At 32.6% G+C, this 25,145-nt stretch overlaps 2 protein-coding genes across 2 annotated transcripts in view; both read right to left on the reverse strand.

Moving 5' to 3' along the window:
• Positions 1-435: 435 nt before the first annotated feature.
• The window catches only part of LOC139839553 (U-box domain-containing protein 33-like), a 46,857-nt gene continuing 22,147 nt past the window's right edge, over positions 436-25,145 (reverse strand). The window contains exon 10 of the transcript XR_011756981.1: positions 436-771. The gene's annotated coding sequence lies outside the window, so the exon portion shown is untranslated. The remainder of the gene's footprint in view (positions 772-25,145) is intronic.
• On the reverse strand, positions 2,896-8,780 carry LOC139839552 (U-box domain-containing protein 33-like). The gene is made up of 9 exons (XM_071829646.1): positions 8,328-8,780; positions 7,321-7,409; positions 7,059-7,180; positions 6,871-6,972; positions 6,534-6,786; positions 5,971-6,111; positions 5,385-5,852; positions 4,541-5,260; positions 2,896-3,496 (listed from the first exon to the last, which is right to left on the reverse strand). Exons 1-9 carry the CDS (start codon positions 8,578-8,580, stop codon positions 3,314-3,316), a joined length of 2,331 nt encoding a protein of 776 aa, XP_071685747.1. The 5' UTR covers positions 8,581-8,780; the 3' UTR covers positions 2,896-3,313.

The raw sequence follows: 25,145 nt of genomic DNA on the forward strand, positions 1-25,145 counted from the left end.
CTTCATTCAGTGACCCAAATCAAACACTCTGAATGCTAACCGATTTAGCACTCAGTGTTGAATGGTCCCATTCAGATGCAAGCAAACACACCCTGAGTGAGCTAACCGATTCAGCACTCAGTGCTGAATGGTCCCATTCAGATGCAAGCAAACACACCCTGAGTGATGGTACATAAAGTTTTTTAATAAGACGTGTTGCAGCGATTGATAAAGCGGGAAATCATTTGTAAACATTGTTTCAGTTATTTATATGTAATTAAAAGACGCATATGGATAATTAGTACAAAATTATATGTTTCTAATTAGATGGAAAAATTTATTGATAATAATAATAATAATATATATCCTACAAAAGTTTAAAAATCAAAATAACCCGTTGTTGATAGAAATTATTTACATTGAATAACAAAAGTTTAAAAAGAAAACATCTCTAAAATTTATTATATATGGTCTTATGCGAGAATAATATAATAATAATTATACGGTGTTGTAGTTCATGTAGTAGTGGTCTGCCTCTCTATTAGTGAGATGTCAATAGTTCGACTCCTGTGGAGTGCATCATCGCACACATGGTTGTCCCTTAACCCTTGAATTTCACCCAAAGGTGTTTTTCGCACATCGCGTTGTGGGGGCAGTGAGCGAGGGGAGTTTTACCGCTCATGCCCTCGGATTGAAACGTGTTTCCTCCTGTGCAGCAATTGGGGGCAGGTTATGCAACTGCGAGAGATGAATACGTGAGTGGTTTAGTCCCTCCTGAGTGATCCCGAACTGCTGTTAAAAAAAATTATATGATCGTCAAAAAAATTAAAATACGTTTAATGTAAAATGTGCTTTAAATTGACGTGGTTTATGTTTGTAGTGTAAGTTTTGTGTGTTCTTTCATTTAATATTAGGATTTTGCTAACACTACGGTTACTAGTGGCGAGTTTAGCTTTACATTCATAGGATCACATGACACCATTAGTTTAAACTTTTTTATGTAGAAAATATTCTTTAAATTGTATATAATATATAACGTCACTAAATTTAACTACAAGACCTCATATATACTTTTTAAATTTATAGTTTATTGTTTTAAATTGTGTAGGACGCCATTAGATTTAACTACTCATACCACATATATTTTTCCGATTTGTAGATTTTTTCCAGAAAAACAACCACTAAAATAGCATTTAAATATAACTAGTAGTGAAAAAAAATTGAGAACCCATTGAGTTCTGGAATCGCCACTAGCGGTTACGTGTATATTTGAAAGTGACATTTATTAAAATTTACAATTATTTTATCTACACCAACGACAACTTTAAGGGCTGTTATTAGCAAGTTCCTTAAAATTAATATAATATCTATAATATACGTATGAAAAAAATCCTTTTTGTGGTTGAGAGAAAAAAAAAACAAAAAGGAAATTTTATATATTAACTAATAGACAAAACACTGTTTCACTATTCACCAATAGTAACCAGTGTTATTTTCATCATTTCACTTTTTTTTTTATCCCCAACGATAAAATAAGCACATTTCGTAAAAGAACCAACCATTCAATGTTACCAAAAGATGTCGAAAAAAATTATTTTTTACAAAAAAATCAACTAACTTTTTTTTTCTTTTCTTCCTCAACGATAAAAGAGACAACTTTCATAAAATGAACAACCCTTCAATGATACCAAAAGATGTCGAAAAACATTCTTTTTTACAAAATACATCAACTAACTTTAAAAGAACCAACTTTCACAAAAAGAACAACCCTTCAATGTTAGATGTCGAAAAAAAAATTCTTTTTTACAAAATAGATCAAGACTTTTTTTTAACTCGCATTCAAAACGGAGCTCTCGGTGCGAAGCGAGGGCTCCACAACTAGTTGTGACTATATTGTAAGTCTTAAAGTAATTTCGGAGAAATTGTACTATAGATGTAGCCAAAAAATATCTTCGGCGGCCATTGATTTGTTCAAGTTAGACAAAAGAAAGGGTTGACCCCGAACTCAAATGTCTTTTGAGACATAATGCACGTTAATTAGAATAAATGGCTTTAATTAATACTAATAAAGAACAATTAAAGCTCCCACGTTACTCCCACAAAAGATTTTGTTTTATACTTTAAAATCTTATAATTACAATAGCAGTGGTGAAACAAAAAAAAATCGACGAAAGAAAAACACTAAAATCATGAAAAAACAAAAAGACGGGGGGAAATGTCAAAATTCAGCAAAATCATACACTAAACGTCAGACTTTAACATATAATTTCAATAAAAAATTCGGTCATCGGGGGCGGCTGACTCCGATTGCCTCTTAATAGATCCTCCTCTGACATATAATTGTCTTTGTATACAATAGTGAATGCTTATAAGTGATACTATACTAAAATGAAATGCATTTAGGAAGAAATAAATTATATGAGTCAATTGCATGAAATTGAAACGTTTAATCCCGAGATGATCGCCTTTCTTACTGCTTTTAATCAACAAAAGGAAGAACACCTTTAGCAAATCTTAGATGGTTTGGATGAACAAATTAAGAAGTCAAATGCCTTTTATTTCCTAGTGTTAAAATAGCATGCTCTATGCTTCAGTAGAAAGAGTCTCAACAGAAAATGTTCTCTAGTATTGAAACAATTGCTTTCTATAGCAAAATCGGTACAACTCAAGTTGATAAAGTTACAATTTGTGTTAATAAATGGCGTCCTCCAAAGAAATGCTTGAAAAAAGTTGGTTATCTAATGGAGAAATTGACCTTTTTTGACCATATCACTTCTAAATCTTCTTCATTAAATGGATTTTTTATACTGGTTCCACATATCACATGACTCCATTATCTCTAGCAATCTAATTGAATCAGGGCCATTATTTTGAAAACTTCATGTCAAGCTACAAAATGGTAATGTTACGATAATATCACATATTGGTAGAAATAAACTTGACAATGGTATGAACTTGAAGGATGTTTTGGTGATTCCTAGTCTCGAAATTGACTAGGGATAAACTACTGTCACTTGCTAATCACAATTTTGTGTGATTCAAGACTTGACAACACGGTCATGGGACTCGTAAAAAAAGGATGATATGTACTGTACTATCTCGTTAATGTGCCTCTTCGTGAAATTGATAAAAGGCTAACCAAGATGATAGTAACTAATGTGAATGATTCGAGTTAATTTTCTGTAATAAAAAGTACGTGCACCAATTCTTACCTCATTTAGCTCGGGTCATCATAGACTAGGACAATTTATAAGAGTTAGTTTTCCATCCCATATATACAAATGAACATGAATCATCATCAATAATATGATAGTCGAATATCAAAGAAAACGATTCAAGGTTGTTGGAGCCATTCTTGAATGGCAGACCGAAGCGCATGGTTCGGGACAAGGTTGGTGTTGGCTAGCTCAAGGTTGGTCATAGGTGAAGTGTTATGACCACTGTCTAACCATCCATTTAAAGCCTCTGCTTCATAAGTAAATCCATCAGCCGCGACCACCGGATCTTGCATAGCTTCCTACAAATTGTCCCAATCTTGTTAAATAGTGTGTATATATATATATATATATATATATATATATATATATATATAGGGTGAGGATGCATGGAGAACTCATGGTAGTAGAGAACTCATGGAACTCGTGCAGATTCACTAAATCTGCGTGCAGATTCACATATTTTTTTTTTATTTTTTTATTTTTGCAGATTTTTTTTTCTGTTCAGATTTTTTTTTTGCAGATTCAGTCAATCTGCGTGCAGATTGACGATTTTTTCCTTTTTTTTTTTTTTTTTTTACAGATCGACTTTTTTTCAGTTTTTTTTATGCAGATTGAGTCAATCTGCGTTTTTTTTTTTTGCAGTTTTTTTTTTTTTTTTGCAGATCGACTTTTTTCTGTGCAGATTTGACTTTTTTTTTGTGCAGATTGAGTCAATCTGCGTGCAGATTGACGTTTTTTTGCAGTTTTTTTTTTTTTTTTTTTTTTTTGTGCAGATTCGCTGTTTTTTTTTTTTGCAGTTTTTTTTTTCATAGATTGAAGCTCAATCTCCACATAGATTGAAGTTCAATCTATGAGTTCTATGGGTTCTCTACATACTCTAGTTCTCTAGGGATCCTTTCACTATATATATATATATATATATATATATATATATATATATACACACACACACACAAAAATAACGATAACATTAAAACAGGGCCTTTTCATCAATAGATGGAAAAGACGAACACTGATACAAGCGAATAAAAAAATCATTGCAAGGCTCGAAAGCAGTAAACGAACCCTAGCACTAAAAAGCATGTTAAATAGTAATTATGCATGCAAATAAAGTCAAGTTTATAATAGAAAAGCACATTCGCATTCTCATTTTCAGGTACATATAAGTGAAAGGAAAATGGGTAAACTTTTTGTAGTGAATGGGGTGTATATTCAAATCGAGTTAAATAGGTACAGAACTTGGGCAATTTTTGTCTGCACGCTTACTATTTGACTCGTCATGAATAGACTTTAACACAATGGACTCATTTTCACACATCTTGGTAAAAAAGATGAAAACAAACCTGAAAGATTGGACAAACAAAGTAGTGTGGAATATCTCGTCGTCCCTCTGAACCCAACCTCGACGTTGCAAGTCCACAAGAAACACGTATCGGTTCAAGAACCCTCCACGCCCCGGTTTCAAGATCAGGCCTATTTGTGGTAACAAGATCACAGCAGCTCATTGCAAGAACAGCCAACTGTTGCGCCTGCACAAACGGCCAGTCTCCGGCCGTAGCATCCAATATATTCTTCAAATTATCGTTATCCAACACTAACTGCACTTCATTTGTTAACCCTAAACCAGGCTTACCCGTTAACAGCCTCAATAATATAACACCGAAAGAATAAGCATCTGAATTCGCAGTAAACTCTCCTGTAGAAAGATACGCAGGGTCCATATATTCGGATGCGTTATTGCTTGAAACCTCGTTTTCGGAGAGTTCATGATGGATGCCAAAGTCGGTTAATTTGGTAACTAAGTTTCGGTCTAGAAGGATGTTAGTTGGCTTTAGGTTACCATGAACGACCCCACACGAATGGAGAAAAATAAGCGCAGCACATAATTCAGCAGCAATGCGGATTCTGTTTTGCCATGATAACGAGGGAGTGTTGTCTTTGCATTCGAGCCGATCTTCAAGGCTACCCCCAGAAAGATACTCGTAAATTATCATCCGATCATCCGGGCAGGCTCCTATTAGGGTTACGAGATTCGGGTGCCTCAGTTTGCTCAAAAGATTCACCTAAAAAGTAATAATGAATAATGATAGATGCATCATTTTAGGGCTTGATCAGTACACGATAACGAATATTATCATCATATATGTTATTGAATAATAATAATTATTATAATTATTATGATTATACCTCCTGCTGATATTCTGAGGGGACTTGAAAGTTATGAGAGTAAAACACCTTTACGACGACTTCGGTATGCCGAAGTAAACCTTTGTAAGTACTTTTAAAAGTCCCTTCTCCTATCTTAAGTGAAGGGTCAAAGTTACCGATGGCGTCTTTGACTTCTGTTGACTCAAACTCAGAGTAAAAGTTAGAGACACTTGAGGTTGAGGCTTCATCTGCATGTTTCTCTGTTAGTTCCCCGACTAGTTTAATTGCATCGTCACGTTCCTTGGACAAAATCTGGCGCTGATCATCAGCAGAGAACACTGCCTGTTCAAGCTCGTTTACAATATCAACAAAATCTGCATTTTGACCTTCGAGAATTGATTTCTGTTCGAGTGCCATGTGGAGTTCTTCCATGGTTTTTTCTAGCGTCTCTTCAACTTCTCGCCTTTTTCTCAGTTCTTCCGAATACAAGTTTTCGGATACACTAACCTGTAAGATTGACGGCATAAGATTTTGATTCGTTATGTGTATACGGCTGTATATATATGTTCATATATACAAAGACAGACAAAAGAGCCTTGTATCGGCACCAGAACTTGAAGTTTACCCTGCGCTTAGCCTCAATGACATCCTTTTGTGCTTTTTGACACCTCATAGACTCCTCAAAAGCATCTCGTTTGGATTTGCCTGCATCTTCCATGGCTTGTACAAGCTGGTCATAAAGCTCATCATTTATACCTTTTTCCTGCTGCAGTTTCATATAAAGTAGCAAGTCCAAACACTTAATAACGTGCCATTATAAACATTAACTTTTTCAATACATATAAAAACATACTACTGCTAAAAAGTTATAATTATAAATAGCAATACAAGATATCATTGTTTCTAAGATCTCTCAAACAAATGACTTCTGAGAGTGATTTATGTCAAAAAGAAGAAAAATAAATAAATAAATTTGGCCGTAGGTTCTTTTTGCCTTTCTTGGACCGATAGCGAAACAAGTATATATGTATTTTTTATAAAAAAAAAGTTGGGCCCTTACAAAATCTTGGGCCCTGTTCGATGGCCCATGTTGCACACCCTCAAAGACACCCCTGCTTAGGATAGCAAAACATAAAGAGTTCAACATAATGATTGCACTAAAGAGGCACAAGGATATTATCCACATACTATGACACCGAAAGGCGAAGCATTTTGAATGTCCTCGTTGAATCTAGATGTTGTACCATCGTCTTGAGTTAGGTTGTCGGGATGTAATATAACTTGCAGTCCTTCACTGACAGATGTTGAACTTGGAGAAGTCTGACCAGAATCAGTGTTTGTACTAACTGATGTTGATCTCAGAAAACTCTGTCTAGAATCAGTGTTTGTATTTAAAGGAATTAGACCATTCAGTTCATCGACTCCACTCAACCAACCTTTCCTGCATTTATATAGTATCCTAAGTCATAAATAGATTCGATATATATTCAGTAACACACACACAAGAGTATAAAGTGAGGCATACCTAGTAAAAATAACTTCTCCTTTGCGTATAAATTGAATCTGACATGAAGCAGCTGCATGTAAACACACATATACGGCTTTTTTGGATCTCAACTCCGCCATTCTATTATATTTTCAAGTTTGGTAAGCACAAAAATGTAACAATTAAGTTATAACCAACCAATTGAAATATAAATATTTGTGACGTACCTTGAATCTCGCATGTTTGCGGCTGATCCCATTACAAGCCTTCTGACATTGTGTTGAAGTACAAACTCAACAATACCTTTCTCAATAGATTCCATTTCAATATACTGCACCTCCGCACACACCTATTTATCCATGATCCCACATATGAGAGTAAAAAAGCGAGTCTCGTGCTGTAAACACACACACACACACACACACACACACATGTAACAGGTTTGGATAACATTCACATAAAAACCATAGAAGTATAAAACAGTAGTACCCCTGTATCTTGACATATTTGTTTATATTTGTTGAGAAGCTGATGCATATCTTCCCTATCCATTTCTTGGTATGCTGTGACTTGCCATGCTACAAGACATACAAATATTATATTATATTATTATATAAAAAAAGGGCACACACAAATTATATAAAACATATTTAATGTAGAATCCTAATCCTATATTCTAACAACACAATGAGGATAGTCTAAAGCTCTATTTCTAAAAAAGAAGAACTCACATTGTGACAACATGATCTGAGCAACTTATCTAGTTATATATTTTTACAACTATTTGCAACAAACTTTTCTAATCTAGAATCAGGGGCGGAAACAGAGTGGGGCGGGTGAGGCGCCCGTCCCAAGTGGATTTGAATTTTTCAGGCATAAAATTTTGGATTTTCATATTTTGCCACCAAAGCCTCCATATTTTGCCCCCAAAGTCTGCATATTTTGCCCCCAAAGCCTTCATATTTTACCCAAAAGCCTCCATATTTGTCCAAAAACCTACATATATTGCTAAAAAAAAAGTTGCAGTGAATGTGAACGCTTTTTAAAAAAAAATTCGCCCCGGGTGAAAAAAACTTATGGTTCTGCCACCGTCTAGAATATCACCAAGTTGTGAAGCATCAAACATTAATTAATGTCACCTAGAAAATTTAACTGACACTGGAAGTATTATATCTTTACAATCTAACATGAAAATATTTTGTATCTTGCTCGCATTTCTGGGTTAAGCTTAACTGCAGGGTCCTGAATGCAATTTATGGATAGCTGAAGGTTCTGTTCTGCTGTTACTTACTAATAGGAACTCCCGGTGTGAAGTGAAATTACACTAGTATTTATAAATAGATATTTTCTATTTTTATTTTTTAGTTATTTCATAATATTCGTTCTCCCCTGTAACCCTAGTTAGGGTTTTATGTTCTGTTTTATTTTAGAGATGATCGAACAAGGTACTAAAATAAAATAAAATAAAAAATCATTGACAAATAAGCAGAGATTACCAGAAGGTATTGATTGTGCAGGTTGGTGGACATGAAGTATACATATCTGTCTACCTCCTGAATTCTGTAGGGCCCACAGCAGAGTTGACCGACAGTCTTTCAAGTCCGTCCCAACGGCCACGTACACTTTGTCCTCAATACGACGACGACGACCTGTTTGATGAACAATTTCATCCCTAATTTCGATGATATCTTCTGAGGAGGTGTCAATAAGTGGATACAGTATCTGATCGATCCTTTGTTCATTCTCCATTGATACAACACAATCGACCAAATCAATCAATCAATCTGCAACTCACTATTTTGTTTTGTGCTCCAAAATGTTAGACTACTAGGGTTATTATGTTAGTAAAACCCTAAACCCATTTTTTCATATCTATGGAAACAAACTACAAACTGAAGGCTTGATATTACGCTATGAAAAAGTTTGAACAGACTACCAAACTAATTGGATGTGTTTTAGTTTTATATTGATTTATATTGACTATTGACTATAAGCAGACTTTTATATTGACTATAAGCAGATGTGTTTTGTACGGAGAAATTGTAGTGGTAGTTCATAATTTTTTTTTTGTTTTTTGTTTTTTTTTTTAATTTCGAAGAAATTGTATTATAGATGTACCCAAAAATGTTTTTGGGACCATTGATTTGTTCGAGTTAGACAACTTCAAAGGTTGACCTAACTCACAAGTACGTCTTTAGAGACATGTTACACGTTAATTAGAGAAATAAATCTCAATGTAAATATGCAATGGCAATAATAATAATAATAATAATGTTATAATATATAAATATAAATATATATATAAATGGATAGTCAATTATTGATACACAAAAGTAATATTATTGTATTACCTAAACTTGTGATATTTTTACTATAAATAGCCATGAATGCAAGCATTAAACTTGTATTATTTTCTCACACTTACAAAGTGTTTCTTTCTTTCTCTCCATTATCATCTTTGTTCTTACACTTCATTATTAGCATTCTTAATCAAGAATCAAACCACTAAAGGTAGTTATAAGCCTACTGAATTATAACACGTTATCAGCACGATAATCTTAATACTAATTATGGTTGGCTCTGTCACCTAAATGATATATGGTCGGTTATACCACCTGAATAATATATGGTCGACACTGTCGCCTAATTATCATTTATGTTACTAACATTTATATTTCTATTATCTAACATTTATATGGTAGACACTGTCGCCTAATTATCATTTATGTTACTAACATTTATATTTCTATTATCTAACATTTATATGGTCGACACTGTCACCTAATTATCATTTATGTTATATAACATTTATTTATGATTGCTTACATATGGTCGACACTGTCGCCTACTTATCATTTATGTTATATTAAATTTATGTTTAATGTTTATATACTTATGAATATAAATTGACTCTAATTTATCATGTTGTTTGTTTTAATTTTTGATAATAGAAAATGTCGAATCTGGAAAAGCTTAAATTTACTCCTTTAGAATCAACGGGAAACAACTACATGCCATGGGTTATAAAAGTAAAAATGCATCTTAAATCAACGAGCATTCTTGAAACCATAAATGAAAACAACACTTGTTCTGAAAAAGAACAAGCAACGGCATGTTGCTTTATTCATCAACATATTGATGAATGCTTACAAAATAATTATGTGACTGTAGAAGATCCCCATGTTTTATGGGAAGGTCTCAAAAGCAGATTCAATAATCAAAGAGAAATTTTACTTCCAGCTGCTATGGATCAATGGAGAACATTAAGGTTCCAAGACTTTAAGAAAGTAAATGAATACAGCTCAGCTCTGTATAATACAGTCTCACAACTTAAATTCTGTGGACATGAAATAAGTGATGCAGACATGTTGGAGAAAACTTTCTCCACAATGAATGCTGCCAACATCACAGTGCAAAGAAATTTGAGAATGCTAAAGTTCAACACATATCCTGAACTTAATTCATATCTCTTGGTTGCAGAGCAAAATGATGAGCTATTAATGAAAAATCAGCAATCCCGTCCTACTGGTACACTTGCAATCCCTGAAGCAAATACTGCAAATAATTATAAACAGGGACAGGGACGCGGGCAAGGTCGTGGTTATAATAACCATCGCCATCATCATGCCAAAAGCCATAACTATGGTAGAAACCATCCTTATGGTAATGGGAATGGGCGTGGACGTGGCCGTGGTGGTCAAAGAAATAATAATCCACGAAAATATAAATATCAACCACAAAACAAGCCCACTAAACAAGATGTTGAAGCAAATTCTTCTAAAAATTCTGAAGAATCTTGTTACAGATGTGGTAGAATGGGCCACTGGGCTAATACTTGCCGAACATCTAAACATCTTGTTAAGATGTATCAGGATTCGCTGAAAGGTAAAGAAAAGGAAGTAAATTTTGTGGATAATATTGATCCAACAGTCACTGAGCAACCATCTGATTTATATGAAGATTTCTTGAGTTAAATTAATATGTTTCTTTTATAAATAAAACGATTTAACCTTTGTCATCATGTTTTCTCAAATGTTTCAGTTCTATATGTTTTATCAAATGTTCCAGTTCTATGTTTGATGTTTCAATTCTATGTATGTCAAATGTTTCAGTTTTATCTATTTGTTTGTAATAAATATTTTGTGTAACATTTATATACTTACTGTTTGTATGACGACCCTCATTTTTCCGTCTATATTTTTCTTCCTTATAATTTAATGCCCGAATAAAAGATTTAAGTATAATGAATAAACTTTATGTATTAATGAAAGGTCGTTATATACATACGAAATTAACGAACGTTAAACGAATAATAAATTTTATTCAACAACGTACATTTATAAGTTTATATTATATAACGGAACTTAAACATATCAATTAAATTATATAACGTATACTTATTATAAATAAGTTTATAATATATAATTTTGTACCAAAGTAACATAAGTTTATTAGTTAAACTTATAAACTAGTTATACTTGACATAGTTATATATAAATATATATAACTAAATAGTATATACATGTATATAAAATAAAAAGTGTATATAAACGTAATAACACTTATAAAAATAAAACTATACGACGATAACTTTTATAAAATAAAATTTTAGTTATTGATATACTTTATAAATATATATATATATATATATATATATATATATATATATATATATATATATATATATATATATATATATATATATATATATATATATATATATATATATATATATGAATATATATAAAAACCGTAAATGTGTATATATGTATATATATAACTTGTATAAAAGTTTAACAAAACTACAAATCAATTAAGAAAAGTTTTTACAATTTTAACATTTTATGATTTGATAAAAAGTTTTATAAACTTATGAGTTTAAAAAAAAAAAAATCAGTGTAGCGGCCGAGAGGTATTATATATAAAAAAAATTATTTCTTTTACTTTTATAAAACTAATCACATGTATTATTAGATCTAGATCCACTTTAGCCCATACCCTAACTAAATTATTAAGTGAAATGATTATTAGAGCTGGTGTTATTACTTTTGATTTTTAATTACAATTAATAAATCAATAATTTTATTTATATTTTTCTTTTATACTTTTAAATACAAATTTTTTCACTATAAATAGCACTCAAATCTCCATTACAAACTTACACCCAAAAACTTACTCTCACTTGAAGATCATACTCTCAAACCTCTGCAAAAATTATTTTTGTAAGTCTCCTTTATTTTTTTTATAGTTTTTATGCAGTTTTTGTATTTATTTTTGTATTCCGATCGATAATTAGGAATTAATTACCAAACCATTATAATTAAATAAATTAAATACATGATAATTAGTATCAAGTATGCTAATGACTATAAAAATTATTTTTATGAATTATACATTCGAATTTATATTTATTAAAAATCAAAAACGAATTAAATATATATTCGATATATATAGATATATAATAAATAAATAGTAAACGATTATATATATATATGTTTTTACAATTTTTGCTTATCACATATGTTATACAAGTAATTATAAAAATTAATGTTTGATTTAATTGTCATTTTAAATAATTAATTTGTATTTTCTTTAGTTTTGCTACAGTAGCCGAAAACAGTGTTTTTAAAATAAAAAGAGAACTAAATGGTATAATATTTTTATGACTACAATAATTAATAGAAACTACTTTGGAACTATTAAGAAAGTTATAAAAATTATTTTTTGAATTAATGAATATATATTTCTAGTTAATTTCGAATTTAAACTAATAACAATACAAAAGTTGAATTAAATAGTTAAACTATTAATATAATTATACAAATAATTTTTCTAAGCTTAATATACTAATATAAGCTCACGAAAATTATTGGTTGAATTAATTTAGTTGGTTTAATAATTATTACTTTATAAACTTGATTTATTGCAAACCGAAAAAGAAATTAGCAATAAATACTTTTACACCATAACAAAAATTTATAAAATTTTCCTAAGTTTATTTTGATCAGTAGAACCTAAGAAAAATATAAGATGTGGTGTTAAACTTGTTTACCTATTTATTTGCATTTTAACTATTAAAACAATTATAAAAAGTAATATTTAATACACAAAACTTAATATTAATGTATAGAAAATTTTTATTATGTTTTATACAAGTTACTTACTGTTATGAAATCAATAAAACACTTGTTAGCATCATTAGATAATTATTGGTGCTTATATTGATCTAAAACATAATTTAAACTATATATATATATATATATATATATATATATATATATATATATATATATATATCCTTACATATATATAATATATATATATATTAAACACTTATAAGTAAAGTAATTAAAGTGTTGTATTCCTATACGCACCTAAAAACGTATTGGAACGGTATATTAGATGGGTATAGATCTTGATCTTTCTCGAGTGGATGGACGCTCGAAAGTCTACGCGGAGAGTTTGGATTACCGAGTTAAAGGATCCTGTGGCTCAGAAACCTATGACCTGAAAAGGCCATTTTAAATTGAAAGTGTTAGATTGGAAGCTTGTCTAGTATGAAAAGCCTTTCCAAAACGATAAACCTTCTTTAAACTTACTATAAAAGAAAATACTTACACTTATCATAATACGGGCAAAACATCTAAACTATTCTCAACTTATTCTTAGGTTGACTTCTCTGTGCTTCGATCATCCATACTTTCTCTTTAAGGAATACTTTCACTCACCGAATTACTAAGGTGACTTTCATAGCCCCACTCTTATTGCTATAGCACTTTTTATACTTACTGGGGTGAGACACATGCTGCTTTTATACTTTAAACAACTTAGACACAAGTACGAACCTAAACTGTACTATGACTAGCTTATGCTACTAAGACCCCACAGTGATATTTTTTAATTGCTTTCAGGATAAGACATTCTTAATTATTGGGGGTAGGCCTATCGGGAGTAACGTCCCCGATACATTTGACCGCGATGTCTTTGTATTACTTAATAATGATTTAAACATGGTGATAAGGTACTGTCAACTTATCATCGGGGCAACAAAACAAACGTTTAGTCTAAAATATCACGAATTAGTACTACTTTTGGATCTGGGTGATCTACTTTTATAACAAATCTTGTGGTCTAAGAACAAACAGTCAATCATATTTGTTAAACCTATGAATTTCACTCAACCTTTTTGGTTGACACTTTTAGCATGTTTGTCTCAGGTACTGAATGATCAGGACCTCTATATCTACTGCTTATGTGATGACTTACTTGGCTAGGATCAAGACTTATCGCATATTTACTTTTCTGCATTTGAACAATTTATAATTCTTGTAACGACATTATTAATCCTTCCGCTGCAAATTTGGTTTTATTCATATAGTATTTGTTCTCATTTTATAATATGTTGGTATGTATTATGATATTGAATCACATTTCGCCCAGGCCCTAACTGGGGGTGTGATAGATTGGTATCAGAGCATAACCAGGCTGTTATAGAGAACCATGATTGCATTTTATGTGTGCCTTACTTGTTAGCTAGGGTACCTTAGCGATTTAGGAAACTATAACCTTTCCTGCCTTAGACTTTAAAACACTTAGGATTACCTTAGAATGTTAAAGCAAAGAGTTCAACCCTACCTCTCATTCTTTACAATCCTAGCTTAAAAATCTAATCAAAATCTCTATCTTAATGTTAGGATGTCAAGCTATCATCAAATAAACAAAATGACTCTTTTCAAACCAGCTGAGAAAGATACTGAAGGATCTTCTACTGAAAAATCAGTTCGAAGCCCACTTTATAGTCCTCCTTCACCACCAATGAACTATAGCCCGAACACTCGTTACAACTCGCGTGGGTCTCCCGAATATTATCCAACCCCGAGAAATGAAAGCAAAGGAAAACATCATGCCAAATACTGCTGACTCTTATCAACCGATGAATACTCCCAAACGGAATGCTCTTCAAGACCTCCCTAACTACGATAGTGACTTCTCAGGTTATGAGCCTGAAGAAGAGCCTATTAAAGAATCATCTGAAAACTCATCTCGAAAGAGAAAACAACCCGAACCCGCCGCCACTAGAGAAGCCGATCCATTATTTTGTAATAACATGGAACACGTAAGGGTGAAGTCTGATATCCTCAACCTTCAGCGAAGTTGTGATAAGAATAAAGAGTATAGTAGGCGCCAAGTTGCTCGGATAGAAATGCGTCTAAACAACCTAGAAAAAGAAAACACAATCTTGAAAGAAATCATCAAAGAGTCCTTCGACTCTCAAACTGAAAAACTAGAAAAACTTGTGAAAAATAACATGGACAAAGTAATGGAGACAGTAATGAAAGTGAAGACTGAGGAAGAACGGAATACCCGTTGGGGAAAGCAATCTCTTGCCTACCTTCAAGAACTAGTTGAGTCTAAGATGAAAATAGAGAAAAACCGAATCAATCATCAACTGGCTATCAAGGATTTCAACAACAACTTTGTCAACAGCCGCATCACTAACCTCTACGATAATTTTGAATACCTCCACGAGAAACAAAAGGAGAAAAATGAAAAGATAGAGAAATTTATGAAGGAAGCTGAGAACGAGAAAAAGAAGAACTAAAACCTACCTTTTGTTTTCCTATTTTCCATTTACCCATCTATGTAAAGGCTTATGCCTAAACTTTTTCTATTCCAAACTCGTGTAATAAAGGCTTATATAATGCCTCGTTTCCAATAATGTTAAGTGTTTATTTAAGCATATTGTCTTATTCACCTATGTGTGTTGTGCAAACGTTATAAATCATGATTGTAAACTTATAACATCTTGATTCTTCAACTAATAATGTATTTATGTATTGAAGATCAATGGCTCACTCAACTCGTGGTAACAACAACAACAACAAAAACAACAACAATCTTATACCAAATGTCACTCTTTCTACTGAGCAATTTCAACTACTGCTAGCGGCCGCCCAAGGCAATAACAATAACAACAACAATCATAATGTTCCTTCTAAAACTTGCTCCTATAAAGATTTTAAGAACTGTAACCCATCCACTTTTAGTGGAAAAGAAGAAGCCGTAGAACTGGTCCGATGGTTTGAAAAGCTAGAATCAATCTTCCATATCTGTAACTACGGAGATAATGATCGAGTGAAGTTTTCCACAAGTTCACTCACTGGCAATGCTATGACATGGTGGACTGCTCGTGCCAAATCTGCGGGAATAGATAATGCTAATGCTACCCTATGGGATGAACTCAAAGGCATGATGATCACTAAGTTTTGCCCAAGAAGTCAAGTCCAAAAGCTCGAGGCTGAGTACTGGGAACTCAGAGTTAAAGGAACCGATATCGAAAGCTATACCAATCGTTTTTTGGAGCTTTCTACCTTATGTCCCGAAATGTTCCCAACTGAAGCCCGCAGGATAGAGCGGTATATCGAGGGTCTACCCGAGGATGTTCAAGAGAATGTGATTTCTGCCGAGAAGGTTACTGTGGATGCTGTGATCCACATGGCACAGAGTTTAATGATGGCTAAACGTAGGAGAGTTTCGGTTAATAAACAAGTCGAAGTTAAAAACGGTGACAATAAGAGGAAATTTGAACCATCTCAGGGTTCAGCTCAAAATGTTAACAAGAAACTGGGAAATGGTACGAGACCCGGTTATCAGGGTACTAGTCCGTTTTGTTCTAAATGTGAAAGGCATCATCCGGGAAAGTGCACTGCTGTGTGTACAATATGTAAGAAGATAGGCCATGCTGCAAAGACTTGTAGAACCCTACCTCAGAATAGAGCCATTGTTCCGGCTAGAGCTCCTCCAACATGATATACTTGTGGTGAAAAGGGGCATATTAGCCCGAATTGTCCAAAGAAGAAAGATACTCCAGCTACTGGAGCAAATGCTACTGCCAAAGGTCGTGCTTTTGTGATTACTGCTACAGAAGCCAGTGATGAGGATGAGGTCATTACCGGTACGTACCTTGTCAATAATTGTTATGCCACTATTTTATTTGATACGGGAGCCGATAAGAGTTATGTGTCAAATGAGTTTTGCACCCTTTTTACTGAAAAGCCCCAAACCCTACAAACCAGACGATTAGTAGAAGTGGCTAATGGGAAGTTAATGAAAGTTGATAAAATATATAAAAACTGCAACCTAATTCTAGCCGATAAGGAATTCAAGATAGACCTTTTGCCGGTCGAGCTAGGTAGTTTCGATGTAGTGGTTGGAATGGATTGGTTAGGTCCATTGAGAGCAGCCATCATGTGTTTCGATAAGACCGTTCAAATTCCGTTAGGAAGTGGAGAAACTCTTATTATCCAAGGCGAACGAAGTTGTTCCAATCTTAATATCATCTCATGTCTTAAAGCCCGTAAGTACCTTGTGAAAGGTTACTCCGCCATACTAGCTCACGTTAAAATGATCGAATCCGAAGAAACGCGTATTGAAAACGTCCCGGTTGTTAAAGATTTTCCCGATGTGTTTCCCGAAAATCTCCCTGGTCTTCCACCACCTCGTCAAGTTGAATTTCAAATCGATTTATCTCCAGGTGCTGCACCCATTGCTAAAGCACCGTATCGTTTAGCACCTTCCGAAATGAAGGAACTTTCTAACCAACTCCAAGAACTTTTGGATCTAGGTTTTATTCGTCCAAGTTCGTCCCCGTGGGGAGCTCCTATCTTATTTGTCAAAAAGAAGGATGGTACGTTGAGAATGTGTATTGATTACCGAGAACTCAACAAGCTTACCATAAAGAACCGTTACCCGTTACCTCGCATTGATGATCTATTCGACCAACTTCAAGGGTCAAGCGTTTATTCTAAGATTGATTTAAGATCCGGTTATCACCAGCTCAGAGTCAAGGAGTCCGACATTCCTAAGACTGCATTCCGCACCCGATACGGACATTACGAATTTTGTGTTATGCCTTTCGGTTTAACCAATGCTCCTGCCATATTTATGGATCTTATGAACCGTGTTTGCAAGCCTTACCTTGATAAATTCGTTATTGTTTTCATCGACGACATCTTGATCTATTCTAAAAGCGAGAAAGAACATGAGCAACATTTACGATTGATTCTTGAACTCTTAAGAAAAGAAAAACTCTACGCAAAATTTTCTAAGTGTGAGTTTTGGCTTAGAACCATACAATTCCTTGGACATTTTGTAGATAGTAATGGAATACATGTCGATCCCGCTAAAATCACCGCTGTTCAGAATTGGGAAGTGCCAAAGACTGCGAAGCATATTCGCCAATTTTTGGGACTTGCCGGTTACTACCGAAGATTTATTAAAGATTTTTCTCTTCTTGCAAAGCCTCTCACCAAGTTAACTCACAAAGGGAAGAAATTCGAGTGGTCCGAAGAACAAGAGTCTGCATTTAAGATTCTGAAAGAGAAGTTGACCACTGCTCCGATCTTATCTTTATCTGAAGGTTCTGACGATTTTGTTGTCTACTGCGATGCCTCGAAACAAGGGTTCGGTTGTTTTCTAATGCAACGCAAGAAGGTTATCGCTTATGCCTCCCGACAATTAAAGAAACATGAAGTCAATTACACCACACACGATTTGGAGTTAGGTGCTGTGGTATTCGCTCTGAAGATGTGGCGACATTATCTATACGGTACTAAGTTTACGATATTCACCGACCATAAGAGTCTTCAGCATGTCTTTAATCAGAAACAGCTAAACATGAGACAGAGACGATGGCTCGAATTGTTAAATGATTATGATTGTGAACTAAAGTATCATCCGGGAAAGGCAAATGTAGTTGCCGATGCTCTAAGTCGAAAGGACGAAGTTAGGCGTGTTCATGCCTTGAATCTTAAGATCAAATCGAATCTCATCTCTCGAATCTGCGAAGTTCAAGTTGAAGCTATCAAACCTACACTTATCGAAGGAGAAGGACCTATAAATTTCGAAAACCAACTGCAAGTTAAGTCCAATGGTACAAGATACTTTAGTAATCGAATTTGGGTTCCTCGTTATGGTAATCTCCGTGAACTAGTCTTGGATGAAGCACATAAGACTAGGTATTCTATTCATCCCGGTTCTAGTAAAATGTATCAGGATGTGAAAGAGTTCTACTGGTGGCCCAACATGAAAGGCGACATTGCTACTTATGTGAGTAAGTGTCTTACTTGTTCGAAAGTCAAAGCCGAGCACCAAAAGCCTTCTGATCTTCTAACTCAACCCGATATTCCACAGTGGAAGTGGGATGGTATAGCTATGGACTTTATCACAAAATTGCCTAAGACTGCAAATGGCAATGATATGATTTGGGTCATAGTTGATCGTCTCACTAAGTCTGCACATTTCATACCAATCAAAGAGACTGACAGAATGGAAAAGTTAGCTCGACTCTATGTTAAAGAGATTGTTACTCGTCATGGTGTCCCTACTTCTATTATCTCGGATCGCGATAGTCGATTTACTTCCAATTTCTGGAAATCCTTGCAAGCGTCTCTTGGAACTCGACTCGACATGAGTACAGCTTATCATCCGCAAACGGACGGTCAAAGTGAACGAACTATCCAAACTTTGGAGGATATGATACGAGCATGTGTTATCGATTTCGGTAAAGGGTGGGATAAACACCTACCTTTAGTCGAGTTTTCTTACAACAACAGCTATCACTCTAGTATTAAAGATGCACCATTCGAAGCTTTATACGGTCGCAAATGTAGATCTCCGTTGTGTTGGGATGAACTCGAGGACAGACAATTAACTGGTCCTGAACTTATTCATGAAACTTCCGAAAAGATCGTGCAAATCAAGAAGCGTTTAGAAACCGCTCGTAGTCGACAAAAGAGTTATGCCGACCCTCACCAAAAACCGTTAGAATTCCAAGTTGGAGATAACGTTATGTTAAAATTATCTCCTTGGAAAGGTGTTATCCGCTTCGGTAAACGAAGTAAACTCAGTCCGCGTTATGTTGGACCTTTCAAAGTTATTCAAAGAATCGGTCCCGTTGCGTATCGATTAGAACTTCCAGCTGAACTAAGTCAAGTACATGATGTGTTTCATGTCTCAAATCTGAAAAAGTGTCTCGCCGAAGATACACTTGTTATTCCTTTGGATGATATCCGCATTGATGAGCAAATGCACTTTGTCGAAGAACCTATAGAGATTATGAAAGAAGAGGTCAAAGAGACTCATAAGAGCAACATACCTATCGTTAAAGTCCTTTGGAATTCGCGTAGAGGCCCCGAATATACCTAGGAACGCAAAGACCAAATGATACGGAAATGCCCCCATCTCTTCCCAACTATTGATGAAGCAGACGGGAACTCCACTTAAAACTTCGGGACGAAGTTTTCATTAACGGGGAGGTACTATGACGACCCTCATTTTTCCATCTATATTTTTCTTCCTTATAATTTAATGCCCGAATAAAAGATTTAAGTATAATGAATAAACTTTATGTATTAATGAAAGGTCGTTATATACATACGAAATTAATGAACGTTAAACGAATAATAAATTTTATTCAACAACGTACATTTATAAGTTTATATTATATAACGGAACTTAAACATATCAATTAAATTATATAACGTATACTTATTATAAATAAGTTTATAATATATAATTTTGTACCAAAGTAACATAAGTTTATTAGTTAAACTTATAAACTAGTTATACTTGACATAGTTATATATAAATATATATAACTAAATAGTATATACATGTATATAAAATAAAAAGTGTATATAAACGTAATAACACTTATAAAAATAAAACTATACGACGATAACTTTTATAAAATAAAATTTTAGTTATTGATATACTTTATAAAATATATATATATATATATATATATATATATATATATATATATATATATATATATATATATATATATATATATATATGAATATATATAAAAACCGTAATTGTGTATATATGTATATATATAACTTGTATAAAAGTTTAACAAAACTACAAATCAATTAAGAAAAGTTTTTACAATTTTAACATTTTATGATTTGATAAAAAGTTTTATAAACTTATGAGTTAAAAAAAAAAATCACTGTAGCGACCGAGAGGTATTATATATAAAAAAAAATTTTATTTCTTTTACTTTTATAAAACTAATCACATGTATTATTAGATCTAGATCCACTTTAGCCCATACCCTAACTAAATTATTAAGTGAAATGATTATTAGAGCTGGTGTTATTACTTTTGATTTTTAATTACAATTAATAAATCAATAATTTTATTTATATTTTTCTTTTATACTTTTAAATACAAATTTTTTCACTATAAATAGCACTCAAATCTCCATTACAAACTTACACCCAAAAACTTACTCTCACTTGAAGATCATACTCTCAAACCTCTGCAAAAATTATTTTTGTAAGTCTCCTTTATTTTTTTTATAGTTTTTATGCAGTTTTTGTATTTATTTTTGTATTCCGATCGATAATTAGGAATTAATTACCAAACCATTATAATTAAATAAATTAAATACATGATAATTAGTATCAAGTATCCTAATGATTATAAAAATTATTTTTATGAATTATACATTCGAATTTATATTTATTAAAAATCAAAAACGAATTAAATATATATTTGATATATATAGATATATAATAAATAAATAGTAAACGATTATATATATATGTTTTTACAATTTTTGCTTATCACATATGTTATACAAGTAATTATAAAAATTAATGTTTGATTTAATTATCATTTTAAATAATTAATTTGTATTTTCTTTAGTTTTGCTACAGTAGCCGAAAACAGTGTTTTTAAAATAAAAAGAGAACTAAATGGTATAATATTTTTATGACTACAATAATTAATAGAAACTACTTTGGAACTATTAAGAAAGTTATAAAAATTATTTTTTGAATTAATGAATATATATTTCTAGTTAATTTCGAATTTAAACTAATAACAATACAAAAGTTGAATTAAATAGTTAAACTATTAATATAATTATATAAATAATTTTTCTAAGCTTAATATACTAATATAAGCTCACGAAAATTATTGGTTGAATTAATTTAGTTGATTTAATAATTATTACTTTATAAACTTGATTTATTGCAAACCGAAAAAGAAATTAGCAATAAATACTTTTACACCATAACAAAAATTTATAAAATTTTCCTAAGTTTATTTTGATCATTAGAACCTAAGAAAAATATAAGATGTGATGTTAAACTTGTTTACCTATTTATTTGCATTTTAACTATTAAAACAATTATAAAAAGTAATATTTAATACACAAAACTTAATATTAATGTATAGAAAATTTTTATTATGTTTTATACAAGTTACTTACTGTTATGAAATCAATAAAACACTTGTTAGCATCATTAGATAATTATTGGTGCTTATATTGATCTAAAACATAATTTAAACTATATATATATATATATATATATATATATATATATATATATATATATATATATATATATATATATATATATATATATGTATCCTTACATATATATAATATATATATATATATTAAACACTTATAAGTAAAGTAATTAAAGTGTTGTATTCCTATACGCACCTAAAAACGTATTGGAACGGTATATTAGATGGGTATAGATCTTGATCTTTCTCGAGTGGATGGACGCTCGAAAGTCTACGCGGAGAGTTTGGATTACCGAGTTAAAGGATCCTGTGGCTCAGAAACCTATGACCTGAAAAGGCCATTTTAAATTGAAAGTGTTAGATTGGAAGCTTGTCTAGTATGAAAAGCCTTTCCAAAACGATAAACCTTCTTTAAACTTACTATAAAAGAAAATACTTACACTTATCATAATACGGGCAAAACATCTAAACTATTCTCAACTTATTCTTAGGTTGACTTCTATGTGCTTCGATCATCCATACTTTCTCTTTAAGGAATACTTTCACTCACCGAATTACTAAGGTGACTTTCATAGCCCCACTCTTATTGCTATAGCACTTTTTATACTTACTGGGGTGAGACACATGCTGCTTTTATACTTTAAACAACTTAGACACAAGTACGAACCTAAACTGTACTATGACTAGCTTATGCTACTAAGACCCTACAGTGATATTTTTTAATTGCTTTCAGGATAAGGCATTCTTAATTATTGGGGGTAGGCCTATCGGGAGTAACGTCCCCGATACATTTGACCGCGATGTCTTTGTATTACTTAATAATGATTTAAACATGGTGATAAGGTACTGTCAACTTATCATCGGGCAACAAAACAAACGTTTAGTCTAAAATATCACGAATCAGTACTACTTTTGGATCTGCGTGATCTACTTTTATAACAAATCTTGTGGTCTAAGAACAAATGGTCAATCATATTTGTTAAACCTATGAATTTCACTCAACCTTTTTGGTTGACACTTTTAGCATGTTTGTCTCAGGTACTGAATGATCAGGACCTCTATATCTACTGCTTATGTGATGACTTACTTGGCTAGGATCAAGACTTATCGCATATTTACTTTTCTGCATTTGAACAATTTATAATTCTTGTAATGACATTATTAATTCTTCCGCTGCAAATTTGGTTTTATTCATATAGTATTTGTTCTCATTTTATAATATGTTGGTATGTATTATGATATTGAATCACATTTCGCCCAGGCCCTAACTGGGGGTGTGATAGTTTGTTTCTTATATATGAAGTTTAATATGAATTCTGCTGGAACACAACATCAATCAAGTAGTGGAGATCTCTGTATAGCAGATAGTGGTACTACACATACTATACTTAAATCTGAAAAATATTTCATTGATTTGAAACCAACGGAAGGAACTATACATACAATATCAGGTGCTGCTAACTTGATAGAAGGGATAGGAAAGGCAAAATTTATATTACCAAACGATACAACATTTTTAATTAATAATGCCTTATTCTCTCCTAAGTCAAGCAGAAATTTATTGAGTTTTTCTGAGATATACCTTAATGGATATGATTATCAGTCAGTAACGGCAGAAAATGAGAAATATTTAAGTATCACTAACAAGAATCACGTGATTGAAAAACTACCAAGACTTAATTCTGGATTACATTATACACATATAAATGTACCAGAAGCACATATGGTGATTAAAGAAAAGTATATTGATCCTGGTGTATTTAATTTATGGCATAACAGATTGGGCTATCCAGGATCAACAATGATGAAAAGAATTATTGAATGTACACATGGACATCCACTGAAGGATAGAAAAATCCTTCATGATACAATGGTTCCATGTATATCTTGCTCTCTTGGAAAATTGATAACTAGACCCTCACCACTTAAGGTTGAGAAAGAATCACCAATGTTTCTTGAAAGAATTCAAGGTGATATTTGTGGACCAATTCATCCACCATGTGGACCATTTAGATATTTCATGGTCCTAATAGACGCATCTAGTAGATGGTCTCATGTTTGTCTATTATCAAGCGGTAATGTGGCATTTGCAAAATTTCTTGCCGAAATTATTAAATTGAGAGCACATTTTTCTGATTACATCATTAAAAAGGTGAGACTTGATAATGCTGGTGAGTTTACATCTCAAGCATTTAATGACTATTGCATGTCTATAGGAATTGTTGTTGAACATTCTGTTGCTCATGTGCATACACAAAATGGTTTAGCCGAGTCACTGATTAAACGTTTACAGTTAATCGCTAGACCATTAATAATGAGAACAAAACTCCCTGTATCTATATGGGGTCATGAAATTTTACATGCTGCTGCATTGATTCGCATCAGACCAAGTGCAAGTCATAAATATTCCCCCCCTACAACTTGCTTTTGGTCAAGAGCCAAATATTTCCCACCTTAGAACATTTGGTTGTGCAGTATATGTTCCAATTGCGCCACCACAATGTACAAAAATGGATCCTCAAAGGAGGTTGGGAATATATGTTGGATATGAAACATCTTCAATCATAAGGTATATTGAACCTATGACAGGTGATGTTTTTACAGCACGTTTTGCTGATTGTCATTTTAATGAAACATTGTTTCCTAGATTAGGGGGAGAAATAAAAAATAAAGAAAATGATATTTCATGGTGTGAACCTCAATTAAAGTATCTTGATCCTCGCACAAAAGAATGCGAGACAGAAGTTCAAAAGATAATGCATATACAAGAACTTGCAAATCAAATGCCTGATGCATTCACAGATACAAAAAGGGTGACTAAATCATATATACCAGCAGTTAATACTCCAGCACGAGTTGAGATTCCAAATCGGAAAACTGATAATGTAGTCACTCAAGAATCTATGCCACGTCTGAAACGTAGGAGACCAGTTGGTTCCAAAGATAAAAATCCTTGAAAAAGAAAATCAGCTGATAATAAGGTA

Source organism: Rutidosis leptorrhynchoides, chromosome 4 (assembly GCF_046630445.1).
Source record: "Rutidosis leptorrhynchoides isolate AG116_Rl617_1_P2 chromosome 4, CSIRO_AGI_Rlap_v1, whole genome shotgun sequence".
Lineage (NCBI taxonomy): Eukaryota > Viridiplantae > Streptophyta > Magnoliopsida > Asterales > Asteraceae > Rutidosis > Rutidosis leptorrhynchoides.